Source organism: Triturus cristatus, chromosome 4_1 (assembly GCF_964204655.1).
Source record: "Triturus cristatus chromosome 4_1, aTriCri1.1, whole genome shotgun sequence".
NCBI lineage: Eukaryota > Metazoa > Chordata > Amphibia > Caudata > Salamandridae > Triturus > Triturus cristatus.
This window is the reverse complement of record NC_140585.1, coordinates 590001253-590019052: the sequence shown is the minus strand read 5'-3', so window position 1 is coordinate 590019052 and position 17800 is coordinate 590001253. Positions and strand designations below refer to the sequence as shown.

At 44.8% G+C, this 17800-nt stretch overlaps 1 protein-coding gene across 1 annotated transcript in view; it reads left to right on the top strand.

Annotated features, from left to right (window-relative positions):
* MEIG1 (meiosis/spermiogenesis associated 1) overlaps window positions 1-8246 on the top strand; it is a 203140-nt gene extending 194894 nt beyond the window's left edge. The window contains exon 3 of the mRNA XM_085650588.1: window positions 8054-8246. Coding sequence (XP_085506714.1) covers window positions 8054-8182 — 129 coding nt within the window. The 3' untranslated portion in view covers window positions 8183-8246. The remainder of the gene's footprint in view (window positions 1-8053) is intronic.
* Window positions 8247-17800: the final 9554 nt, after the last annotated feature.

Genomic DNA, 17800 nt, shown 5'->3' with positions numbered 1-17800 from the left:
CACATCTTTAACCGTAAACTGCTTGTTTTTCTGCATTGCATGTCTGCACATTCTGCAATGTCCACATTTGTAAAATCCAGGCATGTGTATTGTAAGCCAGTTCTCTTTTAGCTTTTGTTTGGGTAGCTCGGACTGAGGAATTTCTGAGTGTCCTCCCCCTCCGAAACATGATGGTAGGTCTCTCAGAAATATGGGTTTTAAGGAGCCGTCCATGGTTAGTAAGTGCCAGTGTTTTTGTAGGTATTTCTTAAATTGAAGGGAGAGTCTACTACAGTCCGTAATAAGTCTGACCTTATTATGTCCTGCATGTTCTGACTAGGATTGTGGTTGGATAGGGTGCAGCAACCAAAGTTACCGTGCTGCTTTCAGTAAGGAGGAGAAAGCATATTTATTACAAATGGCCCACTGCTGCTCATTACATCTGCACTGGCGCACAGATTGCCTAGTTCCACATGCACCCTTTGCACCAAGACTATACTTACGGCTCCCCTTGCTCTATATTCCTTGCATGACGCATGCACTTCAAGGGAATAACTCTCTCCGTGTCTTATCATGAAATGTCAATGGGTTGCTTGATCGTATTAAGCGCACAGCAATGTTGAAGTACGCCCAAAGACATGCTCCCGACATTCTCCTGCTCCAGGAGCCCCATCTCCTAGGGACTCGATGACCCTTTCTCACAAGATATGGGTTTGACAGGGTTTGGCACGCGGGCTTCGAAAGAGGCTCAAGGGGAGTCGCTATCCTACTGCAACAAACTCTGGAAAGGAACACCCTCAACCTAATATCTATATACATCCCACCAGCCACACTCACACTATCACTGAGACATCTCACCAACGTCATCTCCGCCCTGCCCTTAGGACAGACAATACAGGGAGCGACTTTAATGCAGTCATGCAACCGACACTTGACACTACTGGCACACCCTCCCCTCCTAGGATAGAACACGCAAAAAGACTGACTGACTGGGCGGCCACTTTGGGCCTATGCGACGTATGGAGAACCTGGAACCCTCGAACTCCCCACTACACTCACACTTTGGCAGCACACCGCACACAGGCCCGAATCAACATGATCCTCATGCCCGCCACCGAGTGCCATAGAGTAGCCAACATTGCTATTCTTTCCAGAGGAATCTCGGACCACTCAGCCCTGCTTCTACACCTAGGCGAATACCCTGGCATGCTTCGACCGATGAGGCGATCAAACGCAAAGTTCTTGCAAAGCAAATAGATTACAAAAGGTGTTGGGAAGGAACTGCGCCAATACTTCCTCACCACCCTAGGCTCTCTTCCCTCCCCAAGCACCCTTTGGGAGGCAAGTAAAGCCACTATCAGAGGAATGGCCAAAAGCCTGCTCCGGACACAACGACTATCTCAAAATAGCCGTCTGGCTCTTCTAAAGGCACAAGCAACCCGTCTAGAGACTGACCTGACCAGGGCCCCAGACAAACACAAGACAGGCAACTCACGATTGTGCGCAAAGAGATTAAACAAATTTCACTAGACTCGACCAAGTTACTATGGCGTTCCTCTGTTGCCTGAGTGTATGGTTGGGGTGACAAGAATGTGAAGTTGTTACACAGGTTTGCTTCATACCCCCTCACAAACTGATTAGTTCCCGAAGTCTGGGACCCCATTGGGGCCACCCAACATACGTCGCCTGTGACCGTGCAGACATTTGCTGATTACTATGCCTGCTTATACTCCGCTCGCAAACCTGAGGCCTTTCTCTTGGACTTACTTGATTATTAAAGGGTTCATCTTCCCAGCCTAACACAATCCGAGGCGGTCAATTTTGACCTCCCCTTCACCCCAGACGAGATAAACAATGCAATCTCCTCTCTAGCATCCCGGTAAAACACCGGGCCCAGACGGGCTCCTACAGGAAAATATATACTCCATACACTGCGGCGCCTCCACTTGACTCTTGCAAATCGCCATCTGCTTACCCCCTATCTGGTGCTCCTCGTCGACTTCGAAAAGGCCTTTGACGCGGTCGATTGGCTCTACCTAGAAGACGTGCTAACAATGAAGAGCCAGGGCCAACACTTCAGTTGCTTCTTTCTGGTTCCGTACCCCCACCCTAGGACAGAGTACTCATCAATGGAGCTCTCTCGTAGGCATTTCCGATCCAAAGAGGTACAAGACAGGGCTGCCCCCTTTCACCACTCCTATTTGCGTTGGCGATGGAGCCCTTGGCGAGTCTTATTCGGCCTGACAACCTGTTCCAGGGCTGGACCTGGGGAACCACCATACTGACAAAATTGCCTTATATGCAGACAACATCCTGCTCTTCCTGGCGGACCCGGCCCTCTCGTCCTAGATGCCTGCAGGCTCTTTGATCCTTTGAAAACGTCTCAGGTCTTTGGCTTAACCAGGCTAAATCGACTCTGGCACCGCACCAGCTCTCCAGGGAATGTTTTGATTAGCAATCAACCATTCCCATTAAGCGACAGTCATTTAAATATCTGGTCATATGGGTCACTTTGCTCCCCGAGCTAGAATGGGCACTAAACATCACCCCATTTGTCAAGAAAGCTAAAGAGGATGTCCGGCACTGGCAAACCCTACCATTTAATCCACTTGGGAAGGTAGCACTATTAAATATGATGATCCTTTCTCGGTTTTTATCAATTTATTCAAAATACCCCCATCCACTTCCCATGGAGCTAGGTTCAAGGAGATGGATAGCATGGCTACTAGATTTCTGTAGGATGGGGCGAGGCCGCGCATAGCCCTTGCTCGATGTCGGATCCCGCCTTTCCATGAAGGTATGGGCAGGACTGATCTTTACCTATACCACTTGGCCCCTCGGTTCCTCATCCTTGACGATTGGTTCACAGGAGTTGTTCTGACCTGGCCTACAAAACTGCACTTAGAGACTTTTGAATTCTCCAGCAACCAAGCCACCCTATATGGTTGTCCAATACCTAGGGTGCTGTCGACAGTGACTGCGGTGGTACTATTAGCCTGGTGCTCGGCCCTACGACATACACGTTGGGACAACAAATTGATTTGACGGCCACCTCTCTGGCAGGGCATGTGGTTGGGTGAGGTGGCAGCACTAGAAGGATTCAAAAGATGGGACCACCTTGGCATATCACAATTGGGTGATATTTGGACGGTTGATCACATTAGGATATTCCAAGACCTACAAGGGCGTTATACCCTCCACGCTTTGCAATTTTACAAATACCTGCAGCTGGGACACGCCCTCAGTGCCCACATATCAACCGGCATCACGCTCCCAGAGTTTAGCCCGCCAGAAGCACAAGTCATGATGGGAAACCTGGGGAAAGGAGGAGTATCACAGATATACCGCACCCTCACTAACAACGGCCCTACAACACTTGGCCCACTCCGACACAGATGGGAGGGATGGCTGGGCCCCTAGAAGGAAGAAGATTAGCGGGATGTACTTATGGCCCTCATCACCATTACAACTTCAGCCAGACTCCGCCTAGTCCAACTATATTATCTGCACACCGCCTACCTTACCCTAGAGCGCCTCCATAGGGCACCTCACCAGATTGTGCACGCTGTGGACAACAGCCGGCAGACTTTTATCACATGGTCTGGTCCTGTTCCCGAATTGCAGCGTACTGGGATAGAATAGAATCAGAACTCACATATGCCCTGGGGTGCCCCATAGCCCCCTACACCTCCTGGATGGCCTAGATGGGTCCCAAGCAGATAAACTATTCCTAGGGATGGTCACTATGGTGTCCAAACGGGACATCGCTGCGACATTGTCACAACCTGAACCCCCGAGAGTAACTAAATGGCACAGAGGGGTGGATGGGTGTGCCGCCCAGGAAAAACCCTTGTTTAAAGACAGGGGATGCCCAAACAAACATAAAAGGATATGAGGCAAATCGTTGCACCAACTGGGTTGACGAGGTTTCTAAATCTGTATATTCTCCTTGATAATGCTGCTTATGTAATGCAGTTCAAGATTACTATGCATGTATGCGCACTGCCCTGACGGGCATACTCTGTGATGTCAATGATTAATGGTCAATCGTGCTGTATCATTACTTTTTCCTTTCTTTGTGTGTGTTCGACTATATTTACGAAGATTAAGGTAGTAAATACAAGTATTTATTTTTTTAAAATCTTTTTTATTGGCATTTGTAGAAACATTACATACAGAGGCACATTCGAGGTTACTATTGGTGTAGAACTACATAAGGCAGGAACGCCCAGCCATAGCCCAGGTGAGCCCCCGAGCCCGTGGACTCGTGGGGTTGCGTGTTACTACTCTTTGTAAACTGCGGACAAACGTCCGGGGTCTGCGTCTGGGCATGTCCTACCACTGCGCATGGCGAGCACTGCGCCGCATAGGAGCCATGTAGTGTGTCTATGTCCCTGCGAAGCGCATCATCAAGCTATGGGGTTGCAGCCATGGGTTAACCTTCAGCCAACTAGGGATATAGAAACTGGGGGAGGGAGTTGCACTATGCCGCAGGATGTGAGCTACAGTAGTCTGGAGTCTGAGCACTGGACCATCGCGTGGAATGATGTTGGAGTAATCGCAGGTGCGGGGATGGGGAGGAGGATAGTCGGATGAGGAGGAGGATGCAGGGATGCCAGTTACTGTCTATGTAGAAGTGTGGTAGCGGGACAGATGTTGTCTACGACCGCGACCCACCGGGCGCCCGGTCTTCTCGTGTGTCTCCCTGGGTGGGCTCCTGGCAGGTAGTAAATACAAGTATATACAGATAAGTAAAGATTTACTTTTCATAACTCCACATCGATGTACAAATATATCTTCATGGTACGTACATGTGGAAAATAATGTAAAGTAAATCTCTACATGTACTATCCATTTGCCCCCCCCTAGCCAGTGTCCATACATGACAAAGATGATGCAAGAAACCAACAGACCAAGAAGGCAAGGCTGGCTTTAGTGATGGTGGTGCCTGGTGCAACGATGTTTGTTGGTGCCCCAGTGACCTTCTCCACGGATTCCCTCACTACCACCCTTTAATTGTGCCCCTCAAGGCTCCATATCCACGCTCTCATATGCATTCCTCATGCAGCGCTTTGTGGACAGATAATAGCCAGGGCCACTGGAATTATGTGATTGTGCGGCCATGGCGTTTTTCACATGACTATACCTTGCTACATAATTCGTCATCTGCTGCATAATCTTCAGATTTTAACCAAAAAATGTGTTTCTAGCTCAAACGGTTCAAAAGTTACACGTGTTGTAGCAGAGAAGAAGGCCCAATGCAAAGGTTGACTGGTCACCTTTCCGGTGCTTATTAGTGCATTTAGGTGTTAAATTGATTCATAATGAGGTGCAACTAATTACCTGACAGAGTAAAAATTATAAAATAATGAAGTAATACTATAACAAAATGTGCTGCATAACGCTGCATAATTTGCCTTTTCTTGCTGCATAATTTACTCAACTGTACCACATAATTTGGCCCTCCTTTGCTACATTATTCCAGTGGCACTGGTAATAGCTCACTGTTCTATATTAGAATTTTAACTAATCAATTGCAAGTAACAAAAGGATCCATCTGACAAAAGCAGTGATCCAACAAACTATTACATTATATGCACTTCCGTTATCTGCATGGTACCCTTTTTTGCAGCAGGCATATTAACCCACTGCACTACTTTATGATGTGTCAAAATTTCCACTAGACAAAACTCTATCTCTCTCCATTAATCACTAGTTCCATTAATCACCAGAGTTAACTTGACATTTTTATTGTTGCTGGACAATTGCTGCAGCAACAAATGCTGGACGGAATGCTGTATAGATCAGACATTCCCCCCAGTCAAGAGATCTGGGTTAAATCCAACGTTCTTTTGCTCACTACGCCACCCCAGTTGGTACCCAGCCATATGCAAATCAGTCTTGACCCTGCTACTTATTGGAAGAGTCCAGACCAAACAGCCAAGCCAGGACCTCTCTGGACCGGAAACAAGCATTCTGGGACCTGTTTCGGGGTATCACCCCATATCAGTCAGGCTAGCTTGAATCCAGTGGCACAATGAGCAAGGGACCCACGTCTGGGCTTACCCATTCATTTCCACTTAGGGCGAAAAATGCTGTGCAAATAAATGATGGACAGAATCCTGAACAAATGAAAACATTCACCCCCAGTCAAGAGCTCTGTATTAAATCCATCGTTTTTTTGCTCACCATGCCACTCCAGTTTTGGTTGAAAAGTTTCAGCACTCCATCCATCATCTTGTTGAAAATTGCTGGAGGCACGGAACGCAGCAGCAAGTGCTTTTAATTCCATAATTCCAGGTAAATCCTTTGTTGTCTTGGGGTCCAAGACTTGGAACCAACACCCTAGTCGGCTGAGAAAGACTCTGGACAGTCCTGAGAGTGCAGTAAAACAATGTCCGCGAAACGCAGGCTTCGTGTGAAGTGCAAGGTACAATTCAAATTCAAGGCTGTACTCTAATTCAGTGATAGGTAAGCAGTAATCCTTTTACCAGTTTAAAATTAAATTCCATTTCCCCCCCTCCCCCTCCCCGATAAAAAAAACCTGTTAAAAGCGAGGTCAGGCTATTTCAACTAATAAAACAACAGAACGTGTAGACATAAAATAGGCGCGATTAGGAAGCGGGTAAGGCGATCTGTCAATCTTTCCTCTCTCCGTCAATTTTCTGGAGAGGATGTGGTCTGAGGGCTAGACTGCCGACTTTGGTGTTGGAAACCAAGGTTCGAGCCTCGGGGTCGCGTCCACGTCCTGTGATTAAGGGCAAATCACTTAATCTCACCGTGCCCACCAAAAAAATTAAAAAAAAATCATGTGTCCTTGTGTAACGTAACCGGTGCTCATGTAAAGCGCTCAAATACATTCGGGTAGAGTTCGCGGTATATAAATCTGCACACACAAAAAAGTCTTAAACCTACTATACATAGTCAAACATCAATCCCACTGCTCTTTTGGTTCATATTTGGTGGGACAGGCCTTCAGTGTAATTTCTCTTAATTTTCTCGCCTCTGCACACTCTCGCTGTTTCTGCTCTTACTGCTGGCAATGTCTGGGGTTAGAAAAGGTAACCACGAGAAAGGAATTACTTACCTATACAGATATTCTTCAGCCCTGGTATAACTACTGCTTAATAACATCTTTTCAATTCAATGTTATCGGTTGCTTTCGTGCAGTTGGAAAAGGCATAAACCATGGAAGGAGACACATGAAGGCATCTTCATAACCACTCTGTCTAAGGTTTTCAGAAGGGCCCTCTTTTGTGAGGAGGAAGACTGTAACATGGTGATACCCAATACAAAAAGAGCTCGGGGGCAGAGCATAGCAAGCAAGCAAGTTATTCATAAGTAGTAGGCGTGAGATTAGAGGCACATGCAATGCATCTAAATGTTACATTCCGATACAAACTAAGGGTCTTATTGCTGTGGGGATGCAGTGCATCATTCAGTACTTTTGCTGGGCAGTATCAGCAACCTAGATTAACATGTCAACCTGCTTTATGATGAGATGTAGTTTGTGATCACATTCGCATTGGACATTTTAAGAGTTATATGATACAAATATACACCCTGATTAGATTCGAGAATATTAAACATCTGGCAGTTATTTTTAATGTGTAAAACGTGGCTGTTCTCAGGACTCAATTGCTGACGCCTAGGGGCTGGCTGTCTAAAACCAAATTGATGATGCCTCATGCAACCAAACACCTTTCAAACAGGTTCTTGCTTTCTTAGCGCCGTGATGTCCCTTGGGATGAATGTTGCGCTCTATAAGTACAATAAAATAAAAAAAACAGGTGTGTTTCAATTTACTTAATCTCTCATTATAAATCTCATTCTGATTTCCTGTTGCCTGCCACAATTTATGGCTGTTCAGCTACTTAAGATACCAAAACCCCTCCACCTAAACTTGCAGTCTTCTTATACTCACAACCCCAATTCCTTGGATAGTGAATTTGAAAATACCCCTTTATACCTATTTAGTACACTAAAGTTCAACTAGGAGGTAAACATTGACGCCACTTCATCTGATAGTTACAGCATGATTCCACATTAAATGCTCTTTCTTAATTTTCTGCAGGTCGATCGTTGGCCAGACACAGGATATGTGAAAAAACTTCAGCGGAAGGACAACACTTTTTATTACTATAATAAGAAAAGAGAATGTGAAGACAAAGAAGTTAATAAAGTAAAAGTGTACGCCTACTAACACATATTTTTTTTTTTTATCATTACTAATGTCTTTGATGGTTGTAAAAATAAAATTAAAACAGTTTATTAATTTAGTTGTGTTTAATTGTCTTTCAAATACATGACATGCAACCAGGGCCATTCTCCTATCATTTTTCTGGGGGAGGGTGCTGGTTCTTGAAGACCCATTGCCGCTGCTGGTGCTTCAGTCACTTTCGCCAGCTGCCCAGCTCTCCAAAGTTAATGGCAGCAGGCACCACAGAGGAAAGATTGAGAGAGGCAGAAGCAGAGGTAAGTGTGTAGGAAAGAGACAGGGCAAGGGGAGCTGCCTGATTTCAACATTTCATGCCAGGGATGCTTTTGGTTCCCTGTCCGGCCCTAGATGCGACCAGAAAGAAATTAATGGATGTGTTAAAGACCTACAACTAAGATGGCTCCATAAAGAGAAAGTTCCTTTGCATCTTTCAGTGTCGGCTTAATAACATAGAATCTTCAGCCAGAAGTCAGCGCTTTAACTAAGTTGCACCAATTCCGTAACCTAAAGGGAACCGGTTACCTTGGAGAAAGCTTGTGTTAGGGCAGGCGAAATGTGAAAGGTTTTGCGATACACGTCTTACCCAATCAGCTATGGGCATGATTGTGCGATATGGTGCTGCTGTCTCTGATATGAAGTTAGCGTGGCTGGAAAGAGTAGCACTACAATGTGTTCGCAGGTGAAGAATGAGGCCATCTCTTGACTCATGATTAGAGTCCCAGAGGCATCTGCCTGGAGTTACTGTGATAGGCTGTGTAGATTCAGTGAGCAGTAAAGCTCGTATACAAGCCAGCTGCAGGACTTAAGATAGTTTACTGGTTCCTCACTCTGCAGCATTGTGATGAGGTGTGCAGGAGCACAGATCCTGTGGAGGGAGGGTGGGGAGGGAGTGATGCTGCGCTACAAGGTTGGGGCCTGAGTGAGAGTGGCATCTACAAAGCGGCAGCTGTGTGCCAGAAAAGCAAGCAGACAAGCTTGAGGCCTGGAAAGTAAGCAACAGCAAGATCCTTTCTGCTTAAGTAACAGAAGTACAATTAAGACTTCCAGGGGGCAGCAATGGATGCTGATGGGCAGACCACTAGAGAGCTGAAAGCACACGTATAAGAAAATGCCAGTGAGGTGGCGATATCTGTCTACAGACTCTTCCTTTTAGAAGTATCTGCCAAACACAAATTGGAAATACTCCTTGAACTTGAGATCATGATCCAGGTAATATGTTAGATGTTCTCTAGCAAGTGACACATCACATATAAGGCATGGTATTTTACATTATTGTAGCACTTTGTAAGACATTGGATTATTTGTTGAGGTGGTTGAGAACCCACTTAAAATAATAATCATGATCCTGGTCAGGGAGAACCAGAAAAGTCACAAAATAAACCTGCGCTTAAACCTCCGGTATCTTGGCATAAAAGCAGTGCGGCTTAACCTAGAGGCAATGTGAAAGCTATTTATGCAGCACTCAAACAGTAATATTAAACTAATTCATGAAAAGTCCCCAAACTAATTTAGAACAATAGAGAATATTTTAATAAATAAAATGGCTCCAAAGCAACAAAAATGCAAAATCAGTAGCACCAGAGTTATGGGTTTTTAAAGTGTAAAGTAAAAATAGCTCCAAAAGACAGGAAGCGCCAAATGCAGCTATCTGGTCGCACCAGACCGAGACAAAGTCACAAGGTCAGGCTGGCCATGATGGGGCCGGGTACAAGACCAGAGTTGTCATGCTGGAAGTTTTTCCTTTTGTCCTTGGTGCGGGGCTGCGTTGCGATAGAAGGCTCTGTGTCACTCTGTGTCAGGTCCTTTGGGCTGGTAGTCAGAAGTTGCACTGTGCTGTTATGTTAGGCTCTGCGTTAAATCCAGTGAAGCCATTGATCGGAAACTGCACAGTGCTGGGATGCGAGGTTCTTGTGTCGACCTGTGTTGGATCCGGTTAAGTTGCCGATCAGGAGCTCCTTAATCCTGCAATTCAAGGGCCTTCATCATCCTGAATGGTTCTGTGTCAGATCCGGTGAAGGTGCAGATCAAGAGATGTGAGGTACTGCGATACGAGGCTGAATGGTTCTGTGCCAGATCCGGTGAAGGTGCAGATCAAGAGATGTGAGGTACTGCGATACGAGGTCCTGCGTCTGTCTGTACCGCGTCGGATCCGGTAAAACATTCAGTTGAGCAGGGAGAACCCCAGCCAAGATTCCAGGACCTGGAGAACAGCACTCGACGTGCAGAGTCAAGGATCACTTCAAGAAAGGCCAGCAAAGGGAACCAGGCCAGGTCCAGTTGGGTCTGATCAACAGGAGAGGCATCTGGAAGCTTGTTGTGTCCCTGTAGCTCAAATAAGAGGTCAGCCAACTGACCCTTCTGGGGTCCTGGGTTCAAGGCAAGCAGGTACAGAATTCCTTCTTCAGAGAGCAGGACAGTCATTCTTCTGAATCCACTCAGGCCCAGGAGTGTTCCTGATTTCAAGTTCTGAGGCTTCTACTTGTACACCTAGTGCCAGCCAGTAGGTGGGGTTGCCCCTTTGTTTAACCCTTAAAATTGTTTCTGGTCAGTTCTTCCTTTTCCCTGGGGTTGGCTCCAGTGTGTCTAGTGAAACAAAGGGTAGGAAGGGTCATGTGTGACCTGCATTTGCCAGTGACGGGGTAGGGTAGGAATCTTCTGAAGCCAGAAAGAGGGTGGGGACAGCCCTCAGATAACTCTTTGAAGTTCAATGAGGGTCTGGGTACAACCCTCAGGCCATTATGCTCAGGAGAGGAACACCCTTCCCCCACTTAAGGCCCCCTTTGTCTCCAGTCGTGGAGGAATACACATCACACCACTGGCAGAAAGGCACATTTGGTTTAGGCAGGAAAGTGCCAACTTTCTTGGAGTGGCATTTTCAAGATAGTAATTTAAGATCTGATGTTACCATTGAACAGCATTTTAAATTACCATTCAAATGAGTGGTATAAGTATTTCTCTAGCTGTTTCCAAACTGAAGTTATAACTTATTAAATGTAATAAGGTAACTCAGTATTTGTCTATGAGAGACTTGTCTTGCCACAATGAACAAGCATTGGCATAGCCAATAGGTCTCGCCTTTGGGACCTTATACGTGTTTAGCTATGCAACAGTTAATGTTGTTGCTGTAAGGATATGTGCTGCATAACTAAATACTTATAAGGTCCCAAAGGCGAGACCTATTGGCTATGCCAATGCTTGTTTTATGTGGGAAGGTTCTCCAACTTAATTTTGTTTAGTGGGAAATTTCATTATGGGGGGATTCAAGAGACGACAACGAGTGAAAATGAAATAATTTTGCCTCGTCGTCGTCTGTTGAAATCCCACCCCACCTGCACCCACTGCTCTTACCTGCAAGGGTCGCGGCTGAATTTCACCCAAAGCTGCCTTTGCAAAACTTTCCCACTGGACTTATATTTTTGAACAACCATACTCTGTCTATCAGTAAGACGAGGCCAGATTTAAAGTTTGTAGCAAGCTTAGGCCGATTTAGAACAGCGCAGTCTCAGAAGGGCTGAAAGGCAGTGAACTGGAGGGACGCCAGAAGAGAAGGAAAGGAAAGAGAGAGAAAGAAATGTATGATATAGTGAGTTGACAGAGAGAAAGAGGGAGGAGAGAATGGATGGAGACAAGGAGAATGAAATATGAGAGTGGGGGGATTCCCCCTGCAAGTAAGAGGGGGTAGTGACAACGTATGAGCAGAGAACAGAAGAAAAGAGAAAGGACGGAGAGATTGGGTAATAGAAGAAAGGAAGTGGAGAATGGAAAGATAAGATGTGAAGTGGAGAGATTATGAATGTATGGGGACATGGGTAGGAAGAATGAGGAGAGAATATGTATAAAGAGAAAGTATAAGAACAAGAAGGGACAGGGTGTAGAGACGGGTGGGAGAGGAGGGAAGAGAGGAAATAGGGGGAAAGAGGGCAGTAAGATCAAAAATAAAAAGAGGTGAAATACGGACAGGAAGAGGAGAAAATGAAGGTAACGAGGAAGATGGGAAGGAGAAGGTGCGAGGGAAAAGGGAGGAGGGAATGGGAATGAATTTACAGATGTTGTGAAAAGAGGGAAAGTGAGGAGATAAACTGAAGAAAATACTGCCGAGACATCATATAGACGCCCGGGGAATATAAACTACTGCCGATCTTGCCAATAAGCAATATTAATGTGAATCAAATTGTTTACAGGAGGAGAACGACTGAAAGAGAGAAGACGGCGGGTGGGGGGGTGTAGGAGAAAGGGCCCGGACTGTGCCTGGAGCGTGGCAAGATGATTACAAACAAGATTGTCACTTAATGCCCTAATGAATTGATCTCTGTGCTTCACCCCTGCTCCCCACCCATACTTACAGCCCCCCCCCCACTTATCGGCAACGCTGATGGAAGCCTCAACGGTGCAGATGCCACCCCCAGGGCCAATCACCGCGGCTGCAGCCATGTGCCCAGCAGTGCTGCCAGGGCTGTGGTAAGGGCACCACACCTGGCACCTGCCAGAGAAGCCCAGTGGGTGAAACCTGCCTGCAGGTGGCACCGAGGGGCATAAGAAAGACATGCAAGTTGGACTGGGGCAGAGAGAGCCGTGTGTGGAGGCCGGCGCCGGGGTGGGCACCCGCTTTTGCGTTGGCTGGCAGAAGATTAGTAGCCTTGCTGGGCACGTTACGAAGAGGGGCATGCATCACCTTGTAGACTGAGCCTATTCCCTACCCTCCGCCCCCAGGAGGTGGGAGGAGTGAGGGAAGTGTGTGAGAGAAGAACAATCAGAGGCAGTTCAGCTGGGCTCTGTCGGCAGAACCCCCCCACCCCCAAAGGAACATGTGTTGTGGAACTGGCTGCTACGTAAAGGTGTCTGGGACTGCTATGGTACACGAGGTGAAGTAGACATTTCTAAACAAACCACTTAAATAAAATAGTTAGAAGTGAGAAAACACTGTGAAAGCCGTACAAGTTATCTGCGATACACCGAGTGGAGCATAAGGACTGCTACAGACACGCTGCTCTGAAAGAGTTAAATCATCTTGCCTACAGTCTATTAAGAATTTAAAATATACATACAATACTATAGTCACTAAGAGAGCTCATATAGGTCTTCAGGCTCAGAAATCTAAGAAGTTGTTGTTAAAAATCGTGCTGGCAAGATGCTTGCGGCTACATTAAAGTTCCAGGAATCTTCTTATAAATCTTCCCAAATCTCTTCTATTAATGACCATCTTGGTAAGAAAAAATGTCAGTCTGAAGAAATTCTTGAGGTCTTTCGAGATTTTTATAATAATTTATATACCCCCTCTACTCAATCTTCTTTTGAACAATGCCAGGAGTTCTTAAAGACAGTTCCTGTGAAAACTGTATCGGAGGAAGATAATAACTCTTTGAATGGCCCGATTACCTCTGACGAAATTATTTCTGCGATTAAAGCTACTCGCTCCGGTAAAGCTCCAGGTCCTGATGGATATCCTATTTTGTTTTATAAAACCTTTCTATCTGTGATTGTGCCGCAACTTCAATACGTCTTTGATGTGTTTATTAAAGATGGTTCCGTGTCTGGTTCTGCTGCTGATGCTACTATTGTAGTAATTCCCAAAGAAGGAAAAGATCATTCGGACCCCAAAAATGTTCGCCCTATTTCTCTTCTTAACATGGAAGCTAAGATTTTTGCTAAAATCTTGGCTAAACGCTTAGAATCCTTTATTCCTCATTTGGTCCATCCTTCCCAAACAGGTTTTGTTAAGGGTCGTCTTGCGTGTGATAATATCCGTACTTTTTGTCACATTCTCGGTTCAGCCAAGCGATCCAATCTTCCGGCTGCGGCCTTGGCCCTTGATGCTGAAAAGGCCTTTGATAAGGTCTCTTGGCCTTTTCTTCGAGCTGTTTTATGTGCACATAATCTTGGTGATTCTTTTATCCGTATGGTTATGTCTCTTTATTCCCGACCCAGAGCTAACATACGAGTAAATGGAGCTACGTCGTCCTTTTTTAACCTTCGCCAGGGTACTAGGCAAGGATGTCCCTTGTCTCCTCTTTTATTTTTGTTATCCATTGATCCTCTTCTCAGAATGATTGACTTACATCCAGACATTAAGGGTTTCTCTTTTGGGTCTCATCAGATAAAAACAGCTGCTTATGCGGATGATGTTCTTATTTTTTCTGACGATATTGCACTGGCCATTCCTGCTATCTCTGATACGATTTCTCTTTTCTCAAGGGTTTCAGGAAATACCCTGAACAAAGATAAGACAGAGATGTTCCCCTTAAATGCTTACTGTTTCTCTTCTCATATGGGTTCGGCGGGTTTTAAGTGGCAATCTAAACAACTAAAATATCTGGGTATTTATTTTTGTTCCACCCTTTATGCTACGGCTACTTATAATGAATCTCAAACTATTCTTAAGGTGCGACGTCTTTTAGAAACTTGGTCTCCGAAGCATATTTCCTGGTGGGGTCGATTGCAGAGTCTTAAAATGATGATAACACCTATTATTAATTTTGTTTCCTCTATGCTGCCGGTAAAGCTCTCTGATTCCTTCTTTCACGAACTTGATTTACTCACCTCCAAATTTCTATGGAATGACAAAAGGGCTAGAATTGCTTATAAATTCTTACGGAAATCTTACGATATGGGTGGCTGTAATCTTCCTGATTGGGAGTAATATCAAACTGCCTTTCTGGCGTCTCAGGGTGCTCTCTGGTTTTCTACTCTCTCTACTCATGTTCCATCTTGGTTGCTAATAGAACAAGAATTAGCCTCCCCTCTGCCGACTGCCTCTTTTTTAACTACGAATACCCTTTCTATTCCATTCTCTCGATCTATTATTTTAGACACTGATGAGGTATTAGAGAAACTATTGGAGAATCCCCCACCATATGTCCCACAGGTTCCCATACCTGCTGCACAGGTACGAAATGTACCACTACAGATGGGTCAGCAGGGACATGCACCTCTAGTACCCATTTTAAATGTACCAATCCTTCCTGCTGCATTACCAGGTCTGCAACTACCCGTCCCACCCTGATCAATACTTAATCAGTCTGCTGTTCAACAGCAGTCACAAGCAGGACAAGCGACACCTGCACCAAATGTATTGACTACCCCTCAGGTACATTTTTTACCAAGGCTAGTGACTGGACAAACTCCTTCTGCATCCCAATCTGCTGGAAATACGCCTGCAGGTACCCTACCTTTGGTTCACAAGCATAGGAGGGACAGACCTAATACTAGATATGGATCACGGAGAGCTGATCCAGAAGAATTAAAAAGGATAGTCCATAGATGGATGGATGACATACATAATGCCACCATGAATACTGTTATGTCAACTGTAAATAGGTTTGATATTTTTCAGCAAAACGTACTCATTCAATATATGACTGAAGGATATAGGACTGGTGGACATGGTGTAATAAAAATAACCCACAAGAGGTGTTACAATTGTGGCATGCAAGGTCACATGATCCCTTCCCCAGAGGTCCCACGGGCTGTTAAAAATTGTTTGTATTGGGGCGTTAAGGTTAGAAGAAAATATCAAAAAATGAATGGGGAATATCCCATGAGGGAAATACACCCGCTTCCTGCACCCCCCGCTGCTGTTGGTGTTCCTATTCAGAACCTCATTCCTCAATTTGTTCATACTCCGTGGAGTAGGTATGAATTAATGGCGATAAAGAAAGATTTGCCAGACTTTAGGAAACATCCAAAGGGGTTTTATGAAGCCTTAGAATCAGCCACTAAATTATGTGTAATGACATATAAGGACTTGGAACTATTTTTTGATGCCTTACTCCCCATATAAATATGGAATGGAATACATAGACATTATGATGTAGCGCACTTTGGACATGCTTGGGTACATTTTGAAAATCTTGACACACAGAGAAGACCAGGAGACAGACCAGATCAACTTATACTTGATTTACCTGATCTTATTATTGCTAAATTGCTACGAAAAATAGCAAGGGAAGATGTAAATTGGGATAAAATAGCAGCTTGTAAACAAAAACCTACAGAAAAAGTCTCAGACTATTTTACTAGGATGGAGGAAATATTCAGGGCTCATAGTGGTCAGGATTTGGCAACTGTAACGGGGAAAAAAATGTTTGCTGACAAATTTGTGAATAATTTGATGAAAGAATTAGGAGAGTTGATTAAAGTATCAGAGATCTCCTGGCCAACTAAAGAACCTGCAGATCTTTTGGTAATGGCTACATATAATGAGAAGTACCAGAAAATAAAGAAAGAAAAGATTGATAAGAAACTGAAAGAATTAAAAACAAAGGGTTTTGCTACAGCAAGCATTCCCAGACAGGGGAAGACAAAGGGGTATGGGAAATTTGAGGGGAGGTGGACGTGGAAGAGGGGCTGGCAGAGCCTCATCAGCTCTTGCGCAGAGCAGGATTAGGCCAAAATAAGTGTGCCTATTGCTCTCAAGAGGGTCATTGGAAGGATGAATGCCCTAGCCTACTGGGCCAAGCAACTGTGGGAAGAGGAAGAGGTAGTTCAGTGCCAAGGGGTACAGGGAGAGGTGGCAAAAATAGGCAAGATTTCACCTAACGTCAGAATGACAACAGATGTCAGAATTATTTTGATAGTCAACAAGTTGACAGAAGTTTTTATACTGAAGATTTTACTGACATTGATTACAATACCTTTGAGTATTCACAATAGGACAGCAATGGAAAGGGTGGAAATAGGGTTATGATTCCAGTTAATCAAGCAGGTCCATATGTCACCATGGATATAGAAGGGGAAGTACGCGACTTCCTTGTTGATACAGGTGCCACTCGCACCTCTGTGGCTCATGACCAATTTCCAGGGGCTCCCCTCTCCGGCAGAATGAATACATCAGTGGGATTCTCAGGTATCCCCATCCAGAGCTCCATCTCCAAACCCCTAGATTTTAGAATAGGTCCCTTCATCACCTCTGCGCCATTTGTGCTTACTAAAAATTGTGCTGAGAACTTATTAGGTCTAGACCTATTAAAAAGACAGAATGCTAACATTTATTGTTCGCCTGATGGTGTCTTTATATCAATAGCTTCTGATAATTTTAGCAAATGTTTTACAATGATCGATGTTACTCACCTACCACCTGAATTACAGGCAATTGATAAAACGGTCTGGCCATCAGGAGATAATGATGTTGGTAAAATGGACATAGATCCCATAGTAATCACTGTTAAAAAAAGGTGTTCCCTTACCCCACATTCCTCAGTCCAAAATGTCCCGGGATGGAGAGCAAGGTCTCAAAGAGGTTATCTCTGATTTAATACATAAGGGGATAATAAAAGAAACAGAAGGCAGCCCATGTAATAGTCCTATACTTCCTGTTCTTCAATAAAACACAGAGGGAACCCCTCATAAATATAGATTAGTGATTGATCTTCGAGCTATAAATAAAATAGTAATACCCCAATATCCTGTTGTTCCTGACATGAATTCTATTTTTACCATGATTCCGTCCTCAGGCAAATATTTTACTGTGCCCATTTCTGAAGGAAGTCAATACCTCTTTTCATTCTTATTTCAAGGTCACTCCCTAAAATTTACACATGCTCCTCAAGGGTATACAGAAAGCCCTAGTATATATAGTCAAGCTTTGAAAAAACAATTAGATCTTTT